Here is a 21,061-nt window from a genome sequence, read left to right as displayed (position 1 = left end):
GAAGCAGGAACTAGAAGGCATTAATATTAAAAGTTAATGACTGAAGTAAGTCTGTGAACAAGACTTTGGAGGTTTTTTTCATTGGCTAAGATAATGTTGAGTTTAACCATGTTCCAGCTATGTAGAAAATGCATTTGTTTTAATGAGCACGGCCAAGGTTTGCCAGGCACTTGAGAAACACTCTTGCTTGTTTTGTCTTCTCTAGATACAGCTCTGGCCAAGTAATATGGTTGTTATTTTTGTGTAACATGAGCAATGCATTTCAGGAGATGAAATCTGAGCTGAAGATGAAGCACCATGCCCAGGTTACTTTGTACAGAAGTTACCGAGTAGGAGACCTCCCTGACATCCAGATTGAATACTGCAGTCTCATCGCCCCTCTGCAGGGCCTTGCCCAGGTCTGTCTGCTTTTCAGAGATCATTTCTGAGGTTTTCTGTTCTTGTAGGGAAAACAACATGTAGTTGGGCAACTGCTTTCAAAATTGATTTTGTGTTTTATAGCCAACTGCTGTGCTACATGTTTAAAGAGCCTGTTTTGAGGGAGTGCTTCTCCTGTGCCTGGGCTGCTGCAGCGATGAGAGGATTCCTTGTAGCTTGCCTCAACTGAGCAGTTGAGCTGATCACTGAGCACCTGAGATATCAGCTCTTCTCCATTGCCTCTGGGTTCCTCTACTTGAGAAGCAGATGGTGGTGGTCTTTACAGACATCACTGCAAAGGACATCTCACTGTACAGCAAACCCCCAGCCATTTGAATTCTTTTTATGGCTGTAGTGGAGTTGTAAAAGTGCAAATGAAGTTATTGTGGCTAAAATGTGGCCTCAGTGTACTTAGTAAAGCTGATTCAGCATTCCTTTTCCTTTCCCAAAAGCACTACAAACTGTAGGCTGAACCTATCCAATTTTACAGTGTTTGGGAAGTCACAATGTTCCTGATTAACTTGGTATTTGATTTCTTTTGAAGGTGCTTATCTCTGTGTAGGAGGAGGAAGCAGCACATTCATGAGTTGTCTGAGTAACATCAGATCAAGAGCTAGACCAAACTCCAGTCCTATGCTAGGCTAAGATGCACAGGAGTATATTACACATAAAAAATGTGTTTCTGGGTTGCAAAAGTGCATTTAACTATCAGATGGAACTCTCTGTCTGTACAGACAGTCTGTTTCTCTGGGGTAGCTCTGTGAATGGTAGATGAGGGTCTCCTTACACATCAACGCCCTCTGTTTTAACCTGAAACCCTCCTCACTGGCAGCAGTGTCAGTGGGATGATGTTGGGTGTCTGGTTCCTGCAGTGGGAATTGTGAATATGTGAAAATTATTAATTCCATCCTCTCCACCAACATTCTGGCACGAAACCTACATTGTCTTGGAGTTTCTTTATGCAGAAGAATTAAGATACGGATTAGGGATATGAATGGCTAGTAAAATACATTGTCTTGGAGTTTCTTTGTGCAGAAGAATTAAGATATGGATTAGGGATATGAATGGCTAATAAAATAATTCCTAGCAGAGGTGTGGTAGGTACATGCCAGACTAATTATTCCACTCCCAAAAGAGTGTCCACACAGGGATTAGGTACAGCGTGGGTCACATCTCTTAGTGTTATTTATTAGTGTATTGTGTCACAGCAAGATCCAATGACATTGCTTTCCTTGGCATTGGCAGAAGGATCCAACATTTGCCAAGCAGCTTTTCAGCAGTTTGTTTGGTGGAATTCTTCATGAGGTAGAAAAATCCAAAGCTCCTTCTGAGAAAAAAGCCATCAGCCAGAAGCTGCTGAGAGACTTCAATCATTTCCTGAGCACGAGCGTGGCTTACTTTCCACCGTTCATTGCATGCATCCAGGTAAATCCCTGCTATGTGGCATGAAAATGACTATCATGGCTCTGAATGTGTGATCAACACCTGTGGTAGGTTAAATACTAGTACTGAAATACAGACAGAGATGGAAAGAGAATTGCTAACCAAATGGATATTTCATAGAATCATAGAATCAATAAGGTTGGAAAAGACCTCAGAGATCATCAAGTCCAACCTGTCGCCCAACACCTCCTGACTGCTAAACCATGGCACCAAGTGTCACATCCAATCCCTTTTTGAATGCCTCCAGGGACAGTGACTCCACCACCTCCCTGGGGAGCCCCTTCCAACAACTAACAACTCTCTCTGTGAAGAACTTTCCCCTCACCTCGATCCTCAACTTGACTCTTGTTAAGGTGAACAAGGTCATTCGTGCCTCTGGACTGGTTTATTTTCAAGGTTTCTGCAATTTCTGATCTGTAGAGTTTGAGTCACCTTTTAATGTTTTCAGTTGCATCAGTAACAAGAAGAGGCTTGATTTGAAATGGAAGCCACAATTGAAAGGGTTACTTGGGTGTCATGCATCTCTTCCTGATTCTGGGAAGCTCTTACTGAGGAATACTGTGATGCCTTTAGGATATCAGCAGCTGTCAGACTGCTTCTTGTTAGCCTTATTTATCCTGTCAAATTAGTAGTTGGGGGCTTCCAATAATGAGAGAAGGGCTCACTCCCTCCAAAGGGTGAGTGGGTGAACCACAGCCATTTTACTGGAAGGGAAACACAAGACTTTCTACTCATAAAACAGTCTGTGGACTTAATTTTATTTACCCCACATTTCAAAGGGGATAAAAAACCCCCCAACTTCTCCAGCCACCTGTTACATACCTATTGTCATTGTATTTAATGTTTCTTGTCAACTCTCTTGATCCCAACGTTGTGTCTGATTTGTAGCTCTTCAAATAGGCTTCATTTGAGGGGCAGTCCTTGCTGTTACGGAGAATGAAATGCTCTGTGACAGCAGCTGTCATGTGTAATACAGGAGAAATGTCTAGTTTGGACTAGCTTTTTAGACTGTGACAAACTTTGACTCCTTTAGTGCTTGGATTTACACATCTGAAAAAAGGCAATTTCTTGTTTACTTTTTTTTTCTGTGCAGCTGCAGAAAAGGTCAAATACTGTGGGGATTTTCCTGGGCTGTCTTGGAATTTTTCTAGCCAGCATCTCACAATAGCTGTCTGTTAATATTCCCTCTTCACATTGTATTTGTTGGTTCCCTGTCTTGATATCATTCTTTGTGTTGATTTATGCTGTCTGTTCAACCCTATTAATCACACTGTTGTGTTGGATTGCTTTTTTTCTGAATAGATGTAAAGTGAAGTCTCAAAAGAAAGAGATAAGTTAAAATAAGCCAAGAATAGACATTTTGTAGTAGTAATAAGAGCATCTCACTGCCATCCCCCTTCAGTAACAAAAGGACAGCAGCATGAAGGCAAGCCTCAGCCTGGGTGTTTGAGCATCCTGTGTAACAGTGAGAGGAAAACTTTTTCCCAAGGGGGAGTAGAGTTCATCTTGATCAGGAGAGAGAGCTGGGAGAGGGGGCGGGAGAGCAGACAGTGCCAAGCTGTCATTTGGCTCACAAAGGCTGTCCTCATGGCTTGGCCATTTGGAAACGCAGCTCCTGCTCCCTATATACCAACAGTATATATGTTTCAGAAAGGCTTCCTACTCACTGTTTCTGTCTGGTGGTTTGATTTTATTTATCTTTCTAGTCTTCTACAGGTTCAAGTCTCATCAGGAGAGTAACTTGGTAGTAGAAAGAGCTGTTTTATTCTCCAGCTATAATCTCAAAATTGACTGTGAGGCTCTGGGATTGGCTTTCAGAACAGATTAAAAAAGAGCTGAAACACCACTCAATATAGGTTATGTGAAATGCAGCTGTGGTGTAGCAGGCACCATGCTGCCAACAGAGGGAAGACTGAGGCTGTGAATGTGGCCATCTGCCTCTTTTCCTGCTTCCATGTGTTTCTGTGCAGAGAGTTGTCCTCTCCCTGGAGGCAGCAAAGCAGAAGGGTTATTCTTTGCTGTTCTCTGTCCCAAGGGTGACAGCACAGAAGGAGAAGGTTCCACTTTCCCCAGAGGTGGGAACTTCTGGAGATCTAGCAGCTTATATCCAAAGCTTGCACTGCAGGAAGAGAGATAGCAAACCTGTGATCTGCAGGAGGTAACTGCCAGTACTGTTTTATACCAAGTTGCTTAGACCTGGTTTGTTTTCTTTCCTTTTATAGGAGATGAGTTACAGGCACAGGGAACTGCTAGAACTGGATTCAGCTAATGTGAGCACAAGCTGCCTTGCAAGTTTACAGCAGCCTGTGGGTATCCTTCTTCTAGAGCATGCACTGATGGCTCTGTCCCCTGAGGAGGAGCCACCACCCAAGCGGATGCGTGGAAGGACAGAGCTTCCCCCAGACGTGATCAGATGGATTGAGCTTGCAAAGTAAAGTCTTATTTGAGACAATTTACTCCCATTTAGCTTTGTCTTGTGAAGAACTCTGCTTTTTATAGCTTTTGGGATTTCCTTTTTAGTCCTTCTCTCTTTTAGAATTAGATACACTTTGAGTTTCTAGTCAGTTAATTGCTGTGTTTCAGTTAGAACAGTTAGCCTTAGCAGCTGTGCAGCCTGGTGATGCTCTCAGGCTGCTGAAAACCATCTTGGTGAAAGCTTCTCAACTGCAGGGTTTTCCACAGTTCAGGTATTACCCTCCAAAATAAAGCTGATCTAGTCAAATATATATTTATAGAATCATAGAATTATTAGGGTTGGAAGGATCATCCAGTTCCAAGCCTCTGCCATGGGCAGGGACACCTCACACTACATCAGGTTGCTCACAGCCACATCCAGCCTGGCCTTCAAAACCTCCAGGGATGAGGCTTCCACCACCTCCCTGGGCAACCTGTGCCAGTCTCTCACCACCCTCATGGGGAAGAACTTCTTCCTAGCATCCAATCTGAATCTACCCAGTTCTAGTTTTCTTCCATTTCTGATGTTCTATAACAAATATTGCTATTAGAAGCCAGTAGTATGACTGGTTATTGAATCCTTCTTTTTCTAAGTAGCTGGTGTTTGCAGTGATGTTCCTCTGTTCAACTGATTGAAAGATTTCCCTTCCCAATCATCTAGGCTCTACCGATCCCTGGGGGATTACGATGTCCTGCGTGGCATTTTCAGTGGGAAGATTGGGACTAAGGAAATTACACAGAAAGCATTGATGGCAGAAGCAAGGAGTGATTATGCTGAAGCAGCCAAATGCTATGATGAGGTAAAATGACAATGATCTATTTTTGGTTTGTTTGTTTCATAAACCTCCCATGAATTGAAACTAAGAAGCCAAAATGAGACGCAGCATCACCTGGAAAGGTTGGACCGGATGATCTTGGGGTCCCTTCCAAGCTTGCCTTCTGTGATACTGTTTGAAATGTCCTTGTGTTTTGTTTGTCTGATTTCTCAGTCTGTAAAGACATGGGAACAGATGAGCAGTCACCACAGAACAGTAACTGTGATGCTTTTTACTGCTTGTTACAAGGCCTCATGTGTGTGGTCACCTGGGCAGACAGATGAAGCACCATGGACACACAGCCGCCCCAAGTGAGCAAACTGCATGTGCTCATGGCAGAGAATGTCTGAGCTATGGTGGGTAAAAATGAAGGAGGATCTCATTAACCTTCCTTTAAAGTCCTCCTTCTTTAACAGTACAGGTTTAGTGAAGATGGCTGGCTGAAATTCATTTATATACCAACACTTACAAGCTTGAATATTCTGCAGTGAATGTTGCTGTCCCATTCTGATAAATGGGTAGCTATGAGCCAGTGAATTGCTGTTAAGTTCCTGGTGACTTAAAATTGAAACTAATGTCAGATTCCAGCTGAGAATCTTCCTCCCCCTCAAATTCATTCCCTAGGCACTCTCTAAGGAAGAGTGGCAAGATGGAGACCCAACAGAAGCAGAGAAGGACTTCTGGGAACTTGCTTCTCTGGAATGCTATGACCACCTCACAGAGTGGAAGTCTCTGGAGTATTGTGCTACCATGAATATTGATAGTGGAAAACCTCCAGACCTAAGCAAAACATGGGATGATCCATTTTATCAGGTTTTTATAAATCTCTTCATTAATTCTGCACTGGGTTTAGCTCTGCAGGGATGTCCTACAGCAATGTGGTTGTGGGTGGAAATCAGTTGCATTACTTGGGTTGATTTCATTATGAGAATTGGCAGAGAGTTGTGTATATAAAATAACTGAAGCCACTGCTTCTGCTTTTACAGTGTCTTAATTCTTACCTTGAGTCTCTGGCTGGTCATATGGTACCAGCTTTATCACCCTTACCTTCTTGCAGTGTTTTTGTTACTTTTATCAGTTTTGTTTGATTCATGTGGAATGTGCTGCCCAGGGAGGTGGTGGAGTCACGGGCCCTGGAGGTGTGCAAAAAACGATTGGATGTGGCACTTGAAGCCATGGTTTAGCTGTCAGGAGGGGTTAGGTATTAGCTAATAGGTTGGACTTGATGATCTCTGAGGTCTTTTCCAACCTGGCTGATTCTATGATTCTATGTTTTAAGAGTCACCAAGCCACTGCTTTTGAAGCTGGCAGAATTTGCTAACAACTCCTTGAGCCTACCGGGAAAGGCTGCTGTAATTTGCTAGCAAATTGGAATTTGTCCAAAGGGAAAACACTGAAGGAAAGAGTTAAATATTTGAATATTTCATTCGATCTGCCACTGAGAACAAAACATTGACCATCTACTATTCCATCCCTAGAAATGAAACCTCTATTTCCCCTTGCAGGAGACATACCTGCCCTACATCATACGCAGTAAGCTGAAGTTACTGCTCTGTGGGGAAAACGACCAAGCCTTGCTGACTTTCATTGATGAGGCAATGAAGACAGAACAGAAGAAAGCCATTATAGAGATGCATTACAGCCAAGAGCTTAGTCTGCTTTACATCCTACAAGATGATTTTGACAGAGCCAAGTATTATATCAGCAATGGCATGCAGATCTTCATGCAGGTAACAATCCCTGCTATCTCTGGTATGATTTTTCCATACAGACTCACGAAGCTAAGTTGTTGCTGTTACTGGTGCTAGGTTGTACTCACTGCAGAAGCACTTGCCCAAATACAATGAAATCTAGGTGCTTTCCAATTGTGTGACAATTTTTGAGCTCACTGCTTGCAATGATGAGAGGTGAGCCAGCCAGAGAAGTGCATCCTCCTGTTCTAATTGTTTTGTTGTGATGATTTCATCTCGGAGAAATTTTTCAGAGTAATTGTTTGTGTGCACTTATTTAATTCATCTTTTCAGAGACATCCTGTCCCCAGAACAAGCTTGGAAAGAGTATTACACTCAGAGGCTACACATTCCTTCCATTACCAAGTTTTGATTAGACTGTAGGACTAAAGCCTAGGGTAGGAATTGCAGCTAGAATGTGCCTCTCTGCTTGTCCAAAGCTGAGTTGCTCTCAGATTACAGGCTATTAACTGACTTGTAAAAGCTTGGGCTGTACAGCATGATATATAATAGCATCAGATAAAGACTTTGTAGAGCACTGAATAGAACCACATTGTAAATCCTGTGTATGAAATCTTCCATTCCCTCTTCTCCCCCTTTCTTCTCAGAGTTATTCCAGCATTGATACTTTGCTGTATCAGAGTCGAATGACCAAGCTGCAGTCTGTGCAAGCTCTGACAGAAATACAGGATTTCATCAGCTTTATGACCAAGAGAAGTAAGGATTTCCATTTTATTTTTCCTTAAGTGATTTTCCTTTCATAGAGGGAGCTGGGGTTGCTTAGCAGGGAGAAGAGGAGGCTCAGAGGAGACCTTATTGCTCTCTATAACTACCTGAAGGGAGGTTGTAGCCAGGAGGTCCCAGGCAACCATCAACAGAACAAGAGGACACAGTCTCAAGCTTTGCCAGGGGAGGTTTAGACTGGATGCTAGGAAGAAGTTCTTCATAGAGATAGTGATTGGCCATTGGAATGTGTTGCCCAGGGAGGTGGTGGAGTCACCATCACTGGAGGTGTTTAGGAGGAGACTGGATGGGGTGCTTGGTGCCATGGTTTAGTTGATTAGATGGTGTTTGATGATAGGTTGGACTCAATGATCTCAAAGGTCTCTTCCAACCTATTCTCATCTCTTCTCCTCTTCTCTTCTCCTCTTCTCTTCTCTCCTCTCCTCTCCTCTCCTCTCCTCTCCTCTCCTCTCCTCTCCTCTCCTCTCCTCTCCTCTCCTCTCCTCTCTGAACCTCTCCTCTCCTCTCCTCTCTGAACCTCTCCTCTCCTCTCCTCTCTGAACCTCTCCTCTCCTCTCCTCTCCTCTCCTCTCCTCTCCTCTCCTCTCCTCTCCTCTCCTCTCCTCTCCTCTCCTCTCCTCTCCTCTCCTCTCCTCTCCTCTCCGAACCTCTCCTCTCCTCTCCGAACCTCTCCTCTCCTCTCCGAACCTCTCCTCTCCGAACCTCTCCTCTCCTCTCCGAACCTCTCCTCTCCGAACCTCTCCTCTCCGAACCTCTCCTCTCCTCTCCTCTCCTCTCCTCTCCTCTCCTCTCCTCTCCTCTCCTCTCCTCTCCTCTCCTCTCCTCTCCTCTCCTCTCCTCTCCTCTCCTCTCCTCTCCTCTCCTCTCCTCTCCTCTCCTCTCCTCTCCTCTCCTCTCCTCTCCTCTCCTCTCCTCTCCTCTCCTCTCCTCTCCTCTCCTCTCCTCTCCTCTCCTCTCCTCTCCTCTCCTCTCCTCTCCTCTCCTCTCCTCTCCTCTCCTCTCCTCTCCTCTCCTCTCCTCTCCTCTCCTCTCCTCTCCTCTCCTCTCCTCTCCTCTCCTCTCCTCTCCTCTCCTCTCCTCTCCTCTCCTCTCCTCTCCTCTCCTCTCCTCTCCTCTCCTCTCCTCTCCTCTCCTCTCCTCTCCTCTCCTCTCCTCTCCTCTCCTCTCCTCTCCTCTCCTCTCCTCTCCTCTCCTCTCCTCTCCTCTCCTCTCCTCTCCTCTCCTCTCCTCTCCTCTCCTCTCCTCTCCTCTCCTCTCCTCTCCTCTCCTCTCCTCTCCTCTCCTCTCCTCTCCTCTCCTCTCCTCTCCTCTCCTCTCCTCTCCTCTCCTCTCCTCTCCTCTCCTCTCCTCTCCTCTCCTCTCCTCTCCTCTCCTCTCCTCTCCTCTCCTCTCCTCTCCTCTCCTCTCCTCTCCTCTCCTCTCCTCTCCTCTCCTCTCCTCTCCTCTCCTCTCCTCTCTTCTCTTCTCTTCTCTTTCCATGGTGTACCTGCACTTCGAATTTCTGTTTCCCCATTTAGTGGAGTAAAGCCCTGCTTGAAGGATCACAGGTCTGGAATTACTTTGTATTGTCTTCTTGTGTAAGATGGGCTTGAAGATAACTCTGTGTCCCATTGCAAAGCTTTATTGGCTTAGCTGTTCTGATAAGAGCTGAGAATCTCTTTTGGTTTAAAGCTAATACACTTTGAAGGTTTTTGTTGGGGTCACTTTTGGTAGCAAATAGTGGTTGGCAAAAATAAAAGCTGGGTGTGGGGTACCATTTACAGCTACTGAGGTAGGCATGAAATCCAAATTTGTGCACATAAACCAAGTGATGTATTCCATTTAGCTAACAGTTCCACAGTATTCCAGCACATTCCTGTATGGAAAGCTTCCTACCTCATGCTGATTCCCAGTGAGTGACAGCTGACACTGATGGTACTGAATCTGCTGTGCTTCAGCAATAAACACAAGCAGCATGATCACCAAGCAGTGTATTGAATGCAAGCCCAGAAGTGCAAAGTTTGTTGTTTTATTGCAGTTTTCTGGTTTCAGTGTCAGACTATGTTTATTTTTGGCCCTTTTCACGCTCGTTGGATTTGGATGCATTTAAAGCATTCCTAATTGATTTCTAGGTAACCTAGCTTCACAGGCTTCCCTGAAGAGACTTCTCAGAACTTGGACAAGCAGATATCCAGATGCTAAAATGGATCCTATGAACATCTGGGATGATATCATTACAAACCGGTAAAATGATGTTCTTGGGTTAGCTTTAGTTCTGTCTGCCTGTTGGGTGCTGTTTCTAATGCTGCTTCCTTTCCCATGGAGGGGTGAGTGTTGAACCACTGGATGGCTTGTCCTTTTTTTTTCCCCCTAAATCTTGCAATGGCTTTATCAATGTAATCAATTTTTGTATGATTAACTTGTGGTGAGAGGCAAAATGTGGCTGAGAAATGGCCAGGGAATAAACAGTGTTTTGATGGGGAAACATAACAGCTACTTCAGGCATGTATTGCATCGATGACTGCATGCTCTGCGCCAACTAGCCCACCTCAGCTGCCCTTAAACACATCCACTTCTAAATGGGCAGGCTAGCTGCATTTATTTCCATGAAACACCATCCCAAAGGCCAGTCTGTTACCAGCAGTAATACTTCCTAGGCTGACCTGGAGTTAGGGACTGTACACAATAATCCCAGCCCTGTCACTGTCTGTGCTTCACCTGTTTATAGGAGAATTAATAACCAGGGCTGTAATTAGAGATTTCTTCTGTGTGACTGTTGCTAGAAAGAGCAAAAGCTCTCTGGAGACGCCTTTGGATTAGCTCCAGAGAAGCTGGAATGCTTTTCCAAATCCTGAAGTTTTCTGTCCTCCTAGTAGTGTCTATCTTCAGCCCAATCCATTCCTCCAGTGCACATCTAGATTCTTTCTCTTTTCTTGGGGGATATCTTCAACAGCTCTGCTGATACCCACTGTGCTTTGCAGTTTATTTTGTTTTGGTGTCAGGAAAGGTGGGCTCCAGAAGAGCTTATTGCAGTTGAATATTAGGCAGAATACATGGTGTGTCTTACTCCTTTACAAAGTCACAAGACATTTGTGACTTGAGGGGCTGTCAGTGACTTAATCACCTCTATGTGCTTTGAGAAAACCTTTGTTTCATCCTAAATTCGTAGAATGGATTGGGTTGGATAGGGCCTTAAAGATCATCTAATTACTGACAAAGGATGTTCCAAGCCCCATTCCAGACTGCAGAGCTGTGCATTACACATAATTGAGAGATGCTGTTAAATTAGCATGAGAAGGATTGAGCACTGATTCATGGCAGTTCCCTTTCAAATGCTGAGTATGGTCTCTGCTCTTTTCTGCAACCCAGACTTCAATGTTTACATGTGTTGGTGTGATGCACATTTGGATTGCAGATTGACTTAAAATACAGCCTTGAACTTACACTGTATAATGGAGACTCCTGGAGGCATTTCTATCAAGCTAACATGAGAGTTCTGGCTTGATGGAGTTAGGTGAAGTTAGAATAAACCAACCAAAACCCCCAACCCACTCTATTGTTGTACTTTTCTAATACTTAATCTCCTCAGTTCAAGATCCTAGAATGCTCTCAGGGTCAGCTTGTCCTGTTTATGACTTTACAAACAGGACAGTGTTTAGCCCTTGCTGAAGGTGATTGCTCCAGCTTGCTGGAGCTTTGCTGTCAGGCAGATCAACACTTTTGAATGTTCATTTCCCTTGGATGCATCCCAGGGTGATCTGTACTTCTGTTGTCATTGTGCAGGTGTTTCTTTCTTGACAAGCTGCAGGATAAATTTCTCTGTGATCAGGCCAATGATAGTATGGAGGTGGATGAAGACTATGCTGCTGGAGACCAAATGGAAGTGGATCAACAGGGTGAAGACGTTTGTACAATGATTAAAAGCTGCAAATTTAACATGAAAATGAAGATGGTAGAAAGTGCCAGGAAACAGGTGAGTGTACTGTCTGATAGCTTCCACTTGTGTGGGAAAATGCATAGAAACTGCAGCTGGAAAAGCCCCTTGGTAGTCTTGGGCACCTTTTTATCAGAGCAGACCTTGTTTCTTTTTCACCTTTCTGAGCAGGACAGTTTGAAAGCTCAAGAAAGTCAGTTCCAAAGCAAAAAGACAGAAATGGATGAATATTGATCACAAGCTTGATGATCATTTGTCATTCCTGGAAATGTGCCTGAAAGCCCCTTTGATCCTCAGATGGTTTCTGACACTCTTGAAATAATTCAGTCTTGAATGGAAGGGATGCTTGCAACCAAACATTATGCTTTTTGTACAAGAAAACAGATCAATTTCAGATTGAATCAATGCCCTTTACTTCCATCAGCAATGATGAAGCATTTTAGGATTTTATGGGTTTTTTACATTTTTTATTAATGCTGCTAGGTTAATACCTATACAAAGAACTAAAGCTAAATGACTTGCTAATTCTGGGTTGGATCTGGCTGGCTCTTAAAATGACTGAAGCAGCCTTCTTTTGATGACAGGCCCTTGGTGGTTCAAACTTGAGACAAGACAAATAGTATTCAAGTTGAGATCTCCTTCATTTTCTGAGATGGCAAGCAGTGACAAGAGTTTGTTGTAAACACTATAAGAACCAAATATAACATTAGTGCTGTGCCAGCTACACCCCCTTAAAGGAGTAAATGCAAATAACATTTCATTTCCTGTTACTTACATGAAAGTTTTCATCTGGATACAAACAGAAGCGATTCGTTTAAGGATATTTCGAACCAAGCTGCATTCCCCAGCTGTGTTTGTTCTGCAGAACAGTTATTGTCTGTTCAGTAACACAGAGAGAATTATTTCCCTCAATTTGTCAGACCTGTGGTCTTCTCTGGTCAGATTTCTCCATGAGCACAAATCTGGTTTTGAATGTGAGTCCCAACAAGCAATGGCCCTGTCTTCATCTTATCATAGCTTTGCTTTTGTTACCTAAATCTTCTCATCCCTTAATTAGGTGGCAGAACAGTTTTATTTCCTCTTCAGATAGATTATCTGAAAACTCTGTCTTCATCTGCATACAGAACAGCTTCTCAGTTGCTAAGAAGCTTCTGAAAGACCTACACAAGGAAGCCAAAGGAAGGGAAGACTGGCTGGTCAGGTGGAACTATGCCTACTGCCGCTTCACGCATAGCTGCAGCCGGAACCAGAGTTGTCCTGAACGCGTGCTCTCAGTGTTAAAAACCATCTCCCTGCTTGGTAACAGCCTTCTCTTTGCTTCACATTTGTTTATTATACAAAGCTGCTTTGTTGCCAAATTACCAACTTTGTTTTTGAATTCCAACAGCAGACACCAGACCTGACTATCTTAGCAAGAACATCACGGCCTTCCGAAACCAGAATCTTCTGCTGGGTACTACATACCACATCATGGCCAATGCTCTTAGTCAGGATCCAAAATGCCTTGAGCAAATTGAGGAAGAAAAGGCTAGAAAAATATCTGTGCTAACAGGAGAAAGTCTTGAGAATCCTGAAAAGGTAAATGAGAGGGGGAAAGCTTTTAACCATTTCGGTGTCATAATCACTACTTCATTGGGTATGGGTAGACACAGAAAACATGTAAGCCATCTGCTATTAGCAGTGGTTTGTCCTGGAACACTAGCTAGGGGAGGGAAAAGATAAAAAGCTGTGGTTGCTGTCTTGTCTGGGTTTTGCTCTCATAAAGTTCTGCACTACTGTAGCCTTTTTGTCTGGTGGAGTGTTCTTGTGTTCCCCCGCTCCTGCCTTTTGTTTGGTGGGGAAGCACACAGGCGTAGTACCTGCATGCAGCTGCAAGACAAGGCTTGGGAATGTGATTCTCTAAGCATGCCTTCATTTGAGCTGGGCATTTCTGCTTCCTGCTCTCAGGCTCTCTTATTTCATAAAGAGATCTTTATAATACTCTTAATGATACCAGTAATAATAGAATGACAGAATTATTTAGGTTGGAAAAGACTGTCAAGATCAGTCCAACCATTAACCCTACTCTACCAAGTCCAACCATTAACCTTACTCTACCAGTTCCAACCATTAACCCTATTCTACCAAGTCCAACCATTAACCTTACTCTACCAAGTCCAACCATTAACCCTACTCTACCAAGTCCAACCATTAACCTTACTCTACCAGTTCCAACCATTAACCCTACTCTACCAAGTCCAACCATTAACCTTACTCTACCAAGTCCAACCATTAACCCTATTCTACCAATTCCAACCATTAACCTTACTCTACCAAGTCCAACCATTAACCTTACTCTACCAGTTCCAACCATTAACCCTATTCTACCAAGTCCAACCATTAACCCTACTCTACCAAGTCCAACCATTAACCTTACTCTACCAGTTCCAACCATTAACCCTACTCTACCAAGTCCAACCATTAACCTTACTCTACCAGTTCCAACCATTAACCCTACTCTACCAAGTCCAACCATTAACCTTACTCTACCAAGTCCAACCATTAACCCTACTCTACCAAGTCCAACCATTAACCCTACTCTACCAAGTCCACCACTAAGCCTGGAATGTGTTGTCCAGGGAGGTGGTCGAGGCCCTGTCCCTGGAGGTGTTTAAGAGCAGGCTGGATGAGGTTCTGGCCAGCCTGATCTAGTGTGGGGTGTCCCTGCCCATGGCAGGGGGGTTGGAACTAGATGATCCTTGTGGTCCCTTCCAACCCTGAATGAAACTATGAAACTATGAAACTATATCCTCAAGCACCACATCTACATGGCTTTTGAACACCTCCAGGGCTGGTGATTCCACCACCTTCCTGGGCAGCCTGTTCCAGGGCTTGACAGTGAAAAAGGTGTTTCCTAATGTCCAGCCTAAACCTCCCCTGGTGCAGCTTGAGGCCATTCCCTCTTGTTCTATCACTTCTGCCTGGGAGAAGAAACAATTTGCTTTATCTAAATAATTTTAGTGATGGAGAAAGGAGGGGGGGCTTAAGATAGGTCATGTGCAGGTCATCTTTGCCTGTTTTGGGGAGGTATGCATTACAAGAATGCAAAGACAGACTCCTGCATCTGAAATTGTGTTGTGTTGTCACTTGTCTCAGAGGCTGTGGCACTGACTTAGTGTCTGTCAAATTGCTTGAGTAAGAGTTTGAAATACCAGCACTGATTTAATTCTATTTCAAGCCAGCAAGGAAACCTTTAGATAGGAACCATATCAGTATAAATCAGCAAACAAAAAAAAAGAGATTAAATTCTTAATCTGTGGTTTTATGGTTGTTAAAGCAGATAAAGGAGAGATGCCTGCAAACCAGATTTTCAATGTTCAGGTGTGTAGGATCTTGAGCTAAAAGCTTCAAGCTGCATTTATTAGCAAATGAAGAGCATCCTCCTTAAGGAAACTTTAAAGATGAGCCTAAAAGCTCTTCTGTGTCAGGCTGGAATACCAGATGCTTTTGCAATCTTATAGTATCATAGTATCATAGTATCATTCAGGGTTGGAAGGGACCACAAGGATCATCTAGTTCCAACCCCCCTGCCATGGGCAGGGACACCCCACACTAGATCAGGCTGGCCAGAGCCTCATCCAGCCTGGTCTTAAACACCTCCAGGGACAGGGCCCCAACCACCTCCCTGGACAACCCATTCCAGGGCTTCACCACTCTCATGGTGAAGAACTTCCTCCTCACATCCAGTCTGAATCTCCCCACCTCCAGCTTCATTCCATTCCCCCTAGTCCTGTCACTACCTGAGATCCTGAGAAGTCCTTCCCCAGCCTTCCTGTAGGCCCCCTTCAGATACTGGAAGGCCACAATGAGGTCACCTCGGAGCCTTCTCTTCTGCAGACTGAACAGCCCCAACTCCTTCAGTCTGTCCTCATAGGAGAGGTGCTCCAGCCCTCTGATTATCCTCCTGGCCCTCCTCTGGACACGTTCCAGCACCTCCAGATCCCTCTTGTAATAGGGGCTCCAGAACTGGACACAGTACTGCAGGTGGGGTCTCACCAGAGCTGAGCAGAGGGGGAGAATCACCTCCCTCGACCTGCTAGCCACACTTCTCCTGATGCAGCCCAGGATCTGATTGACTTTGTGGGCTGCAAGTGCACACTGAGAGCTCCTGTTGAGCTTTTTGTCCACCTGCACCCCCAAGTCTCTCTTCTCAGGGCTGCTTTCCAGCCAGTCACTGCCCAGCCTGTATTTGTGCCTGGGATTGCCTCGACCCAGGTGCAGGACCCTGCACTTGCTCTTATTGAACCTCATGAGGTTGGCTTGTGCCCACCTCTCCAGCTTGTCAAGGTCCCTCTGGCTGGCCTCTTTTGGAGCTTAGCCTTGCTTTAGCTCAGTGTTAAGCAGCACTGTGACCCTGGTAGTTGCCTTCTACCTACCTGAAATTTAAACTCATTTCAGTTAGCAGCGTTTTGCAGTTGTTCCAACTTGCTCTGCAGCAGATTTGGACATTGTTTAATAACCACAATAGCTGCACTGTCTGCAGTTGGTAAGCTGGTTGGCAGTGGGAGAGCACGTGGACTTGATTTATAAGCATCCAGTTGTAAAGGATCTTGTCAAGGCCTTCATTAGGGCTGCATCAGAAAGACATGATCAGTGTGACTGGAGGAGGGAAAAAGACACCAGATCTGAAATGGGATGGTGCATGAGGAGGGGTTTTTAATCACAAATTCTAAGTATAGCTCCTGGGCAGCTGTTGTAGATAGGCCTGAACAGCAAAACCATAACATTTTACATTATATCTTCTAACTGTTTCCAAAAGCTCCAATAAGATCAGCTTATAATAGTTAATGATTAACAGTTGAAAGAATACCACAGAAGATCTCCAAAGACTAATTTTTAAAGTGGTTTATGTTTGGTTTGGGTTTGGGTTGGTTGGTTTTTTTTCAATTGAAAGTTGTAGAGATTGAAACTCTGCAAATCACTGCTGGAAATAACATCCCAATTTTGTTTCAGCTGGTCAAAACACCTAATGCAGGAAGAGTTTTATTTACTCAAGGCTTGCAACCAGGCTCCGGTTTCAGAAAGAGCTGTTGAACGCTACCTGCTGATTTTGTCTCTCCTCTGGTTGAATTTCAGGTATTGGTAGGTCTGAACAAGAAGGCTTTTCAGTGTTTCAGCAGTGCCACAAGGAAGTCTGAAGAGGAGGTGCAGTCCCACTCCATGGAACATGTAGATGTGGTGGGAGTCATCGATGCCTATATGACTTTGGTTGGTTTCTGTGACCAGCATCTGCGCAGGGAAGAAGAAGAAGACTTGCTTGGTTAGTCATAGTATCATAGTATCAACATAGAATCAGTCAGGGTTGGAAGGGACCACAAGGATCATCTAGTTCCAACCCCCCTGCCATGGGCAGGGACACCCCACACTAGATCAGGCTGGCCAGAGCCTCATCCAGCCTAGTCAGGGTTTCTCCTCAGCATTTGGAGTGGACTTGTCTGTTACATGTGAGCTTTTGTGGTACCCAGAAGATCCCTCTGAGCAACACAGCTTGAATTTAAGTGGAACAGTTTGTCCTCCAGTTCAGCAGTATTTTATTCCCCCCACTATTACTGCTAGCTGTGGTGCTAGTGAATCACTCAGAGTCTCCCTCTCACTTGTGAGAAATGCATCATAGCCAGCAGATGCTTCCCTTGTTCCTTCCCAGGCCACAGCAGTGCTGTATTTAAAGCAGGCAAGATACCATCAGCGATAAAGCTAATCCCTGCAGTCCCCAAGTACATGTGCTGCAGATGTGTGCTGTTCAAACAGATGGCAAGGAGAACAAAGTGAAAATACAAAATCCACTAAAAAAACCCTCCCCAACCCCAAAATGATTACTGAATTATCATAGTATCATAGTATCAGTCAGGGTTGGAAGGGACCACAAGGATCATCTAGTTCCAACCCCCCTGCCATGGGCAGGGACACCCCACACTAGATCAGGCTGGCCACAGCCTCATCCAGCCTGGGCTTAAACACCTCCAGGGATGGGGCCTCAACCACCTCCCTGGACAACCCATTCCAGGGCTTCACCACTCTCACGGTGAAGAACTTCCTCCTCACCTCCAGCCTGAATCTCCCCACCTCCAGCTTCATTCCATTCCCCCTAGTCCTATCACTCCCTGAGATCCTGAGCAGTCCCTCGCCAGCCTTCCTGCAGGCCCCCTTCAGATACTGGAAGGCCACAATGAGGTCACCTCGGAGCCTTCTCTTCTGCAGACTGAACAGCCCCAACTCCTTCAGTCTGTCCTCACAGCAGAGCAGCTCCAGCCCTCTGCTCATCCATTATAAAGATGAATGTTCCAGATGATCAAAGACATGGACCAAGTGGTGGTGTTTCTGAGCATTCTTAATGTCTCTTGGCAGAAATTAACACTGCAGACCTGCAGCTATTCCCAGCTATTGTGGTGGAGAAAATGATAAAAGCTTTAAAACTGAACTCCAGAGAAGCTAGGCTGAGATTTCCTAGACTGCTGCAAATAATTGAAAGATATCCAGCAGAGACCTTGGGGCTGGCGACTCGAGAGGTTAGTTGCTTCCATTTTCCTGGCAGCAAATGTTGCTGTAAATCCAATTTAAAAGGTGGGGGTGGAGGTTGGAGGGAGAGGGAAGTTAGACTGGTAAGTTTTGCTTCAGGGAAATCAGATAAATGTTATCCCATCATTGTTCCTTGTCTTTCCTCTAACTTGCTGAGTCTAATTCATAGGGGCAGATTTGTTTTTTTCCTTAAATTGGGCTTTTTATCATTCTCCTGATTCCAGATGTCAGTGTGAGAGCTGCTGGAGAAAAACTGGGTGGTGGATTTTTATTTTTTCCCTTTTTCCTTCAGAACAATCTGAGAGGGCTGATAAGAGGTGGTTACTGCTAGGGTGAGGAACCTCTCCTGGTTTTGTAAGCTGAGTTTCCTGTATGAAGGAAGCCAGCAGCTCTTCCAGACTCATTTTTCCTATCTCCCACCTCTTCGTGACCTGCTTCACTTCAGAGTTTACTGCAGCCCTTCCTCCTTTGTATTTCCCTCTTCCTCCTTTCCTTGAACCTGTCCCTCCATTGCTGTTCCACAGCAGGATACCATGAGCTGTGCTGCCTTCCCTGTTGTCACAGTTCAGATAAGGTGAGAGCTCTTCTGTGACTCATGCCTGTTCCTGCCTTGGCCTGCCCACTTTACAAGCCCCTGTCATTGTGCTGGTGCTCACAGAACACCAGGCCCTCTTGGAAGAAGAATCTCAGAGAGACAGAAACAGACCTTAGTTATCCCAAGAAACTGAGGAAGCAGCAAAAGCAGCTGAGGTGCATAAGTTGTGGCCACAGTGAAACTCAGACAGTTCAAACAGAACCTGGCACCTGGTCCAGCTGACTAATCTTGCTCAGAAAAGGAGTTCACCAGGCAGTACTTTGCCCTCTCCTCTTTCTTTCTGTGAGATCAATACTGGCAATCTGATCTTAAATTCTATTGGAAAGGTACAAAGAAATGAGACAAGAGGAAAGGAATTGGAGTGTGGCCTCTGGCTATCACAAGAAGATTTGCAGTGCTCCTTTCAGAAGTGATTGGGTTTTGGAGGGAAGTGAGCTTGAAGTATATTAGTCATAGAATCATAGAATGGTTTGAGTTGGACGGGACCTTGAGTTGCTTGTATGCAGAGCTCAAAAATGATCATATTACATCCAGACAGAAAAAAAAAGCCTCATCTTGAGCAACAAACTGCAAATCTTTATAATGCAAAACCCATTAAACAGCAGCAGTGGTGGTGATGGCAGAAGTAGTGAAAACAAGAATGAAATCTCTGCTTCTCTGGGTGCTGTTTTGTACAACCTAGCTGACGTTCTCTGTTTCCTTTTCACGTGTTTCTCTCTGTCAGGCAGGGCCACAGAGCAGCTCTGTTGCTATGTTTGGTATGTTCAAGGAGGACCAAAGCTGATGCAGTGTCTGTTTTTGCAGCTTTCTTCAGTTCCCTGTTGGCAGTTCATTGGTTGGATCAGCCAGATGATGGCACTACTTGACAAGGATGAAGCAGTAGCAGTGCAACATACTGTTGAAGAGATTGCAGATACCTATCCCCAGGCCATCATCTACCCTTTCATGATCAGCAGTGAAAGTTACTGTTTCAAAGATACTGCAACTGGTTGTAAGAACAAGGAGTTTGTAGAAAGGTGAATCAGAGCAGCTCTTTCATATCTTCCTTATTCAGTGGTGGAGAGATTGATTTCTTTTTCCATGGGGGCCATGAGAAAGGTTAGAGGGTAGTCCCATGCACAGTGTGTTCATTTAGAGGGACAGGGCAAACCAATGCATAAGTTCACTCAGGTTGGTGGCCTGAATACTTTCTGAAGTGTTGAGTGCATGTAGTACCTGGGCTGTGGGAAGTTAGAATTTTTCCAAGATAAAACAAAAAGACCACAGAGAGGCAACCCATTGCTTCCTCTGAAGACAGTATCACAGTATCACTAAGGCTGGAAGAGACCTCAAAGATCATCGAGTCCAGCCTATCACTACAGTCCTCATGACTAGTCTTCAAGACCTCTGAGCGCTTCTCTGATGCAGGTCAGTTGTCAGGGTGAGCCAAATGTGCTGGGGGGGCATCACAGAGAGCCCACAGGAGGGCTGGAGCAGGAGGAGAGTGCTCCCTTAGCTCACTTCTTTCTCTCTTCCAACCACCAGACGTTTGTGCTTCCATTAAATTTGGTATTCATTTGGTATTCATTTGGTATTCTCCTCCATAATTCTGTAGTAGTCTTTTGTTTTCCTTCTCCTGCTCTGCTGAGGCAGAAGGGAAACTGGGTGCATGATAAGGCTCTTTCTGTAGTATACTTCACAGCAGCAAGAGTCTACCCATCAGAGATGAAGATGAAGCTTGCTTGGGCACTTTCAACCTTTCAAACACCAAGAGAAAGCAGATAATGTGTAAATAGAACAGATGCCCCTCCCAGACTTCAGAGAAGGCCAGTGAAATGGATGCATACTCTTGGGGAATGACAGCTCTTGATTGTGTTCTCTGCTTACTCAGTGTGCAGCATGTGCCTTCCTCTGCAGGCCCTCCCTTGCCCTTTTTGCCATGCAATAAAACCTGAGTTAATCCCCAGGCACAAGTCAAGGTTTATCACACAGTGCTGTGAAGCCAGGGGGGCAGCTGTGGGGGACTTTCTTGCCCTTTTCAAATCCTTCATACATCTGCTGAATTTTCTCTGCTTAAAATAATAACATCACCTTGTGCTTCACAAGCTGTATTGCCCTTGAATAATTGTCCTGACAGGATGTATAGTCTGATTCATGCCCATTTCTGTTGCACTTACGCTTTCCACTCCTCCACCAAGCTCCTATTCTTATTGTGGGGCAACTGATTAAAAATCTGAGAGCTGCATGGTGAGGACAGTTCTGGGCCCCTCAGTTTGAGAAGGGCATTGAGACTCTTGGACGTGTCCAGAGAAGGGCAACGAGGCTGGGGAGAGGCCTTGAGCACAAGCCCTACAAGGAGAGGCTGAGGGAGCTGGGGTTGTTTAGCCTGGAGAAGGGGAGGCTCAGGGAGATCTTA

General features: G+C 44.9%; 1 protein-coding gene across 1 annotated transcript in view; it reads left to right on the top strand.

Moving 5' to 3' along the window:
- PRKDC (protein kinase, DNA-activated, catalytic subunit) overlaps positions 1 to 21,061 on the top strand; it is a 99,022-nt gene that overhangs the window by 64,146 nt on the left and 13,815 nt on the right. The window contains exons 61-74 of the mRNA XM_068158794.1: positions 267 to 398; positions 1,663 to 1,842; positions 4,083 to 4,291; positions 4,976 to 5,114; positions 5,754 to 5,942; positions 6,635 to 6,859; positions 7,468 to 7,576; positions 9,715 to 9,826; positions 11,366 to 11,555; positions 12,641 to 12,815; positions 12,904 to 13,094; positions 16,632 to 16,815; positions 17,901 to 18,061; positions 19,471 to 19,682. Of these exons, the coding sequence (XP_068014895.1) occupies positions 267 to 398; positions 1,663 to 1,842; positions 4,083 to 4,291; positions 4,976 to 5,114; positions 5,754 to 5,942; positions 6,635 to 6,859; positions 7,468 to 7,576; positions 9,715 to 9,826; positions 11,366 to 11,555; positions 12,641 to 12,815; positions 12,904 to 13,094; positions 16,632 to 16,815; positions 17,901 to 18,061; positions 19,471 to 19,682 (2,408 nt within the window). The remainder of the gene's footprint in view (positions 1 to 266; positions 399 to 1,662; positions 1,843 to 4,082; positions 4,292 to 4,975; positions 5,115 to 5,753; positions 5,943 to 6,634; positions 6,860 to 7,467; positions 7,577 to 9,714; positions 9,827 to 11,365; positions 11,556 to 12,640; positions 12,816 to 12,903; positions 13,095 to 16,631; positions 16,816 to 17,900; positions 18,062 to 19,470; positions 19,683 to 21,061) is intronic.

The sequence above is a fragment of the Melanerpes formicivorus genome, unplaced genomic scaffold, assembly GCF_026170545.1.
Source record: "Melanerpes formicivorus ecotype bairdi unplaced genomic scaffold, bMelFor1.0.p_v2 SCAF_42, whole genome shotgun sequence".
Taxonomy (NCBI): domain Eukaryota; kingdom Metazoa; phylum Chordata; class Aves; order Piciformes; family Picidae; genus Melanerpes; species Melanerpes formicivorus.
This window is presented reverse-complemented; position numbering and strand designations above follow the sequence as displayed.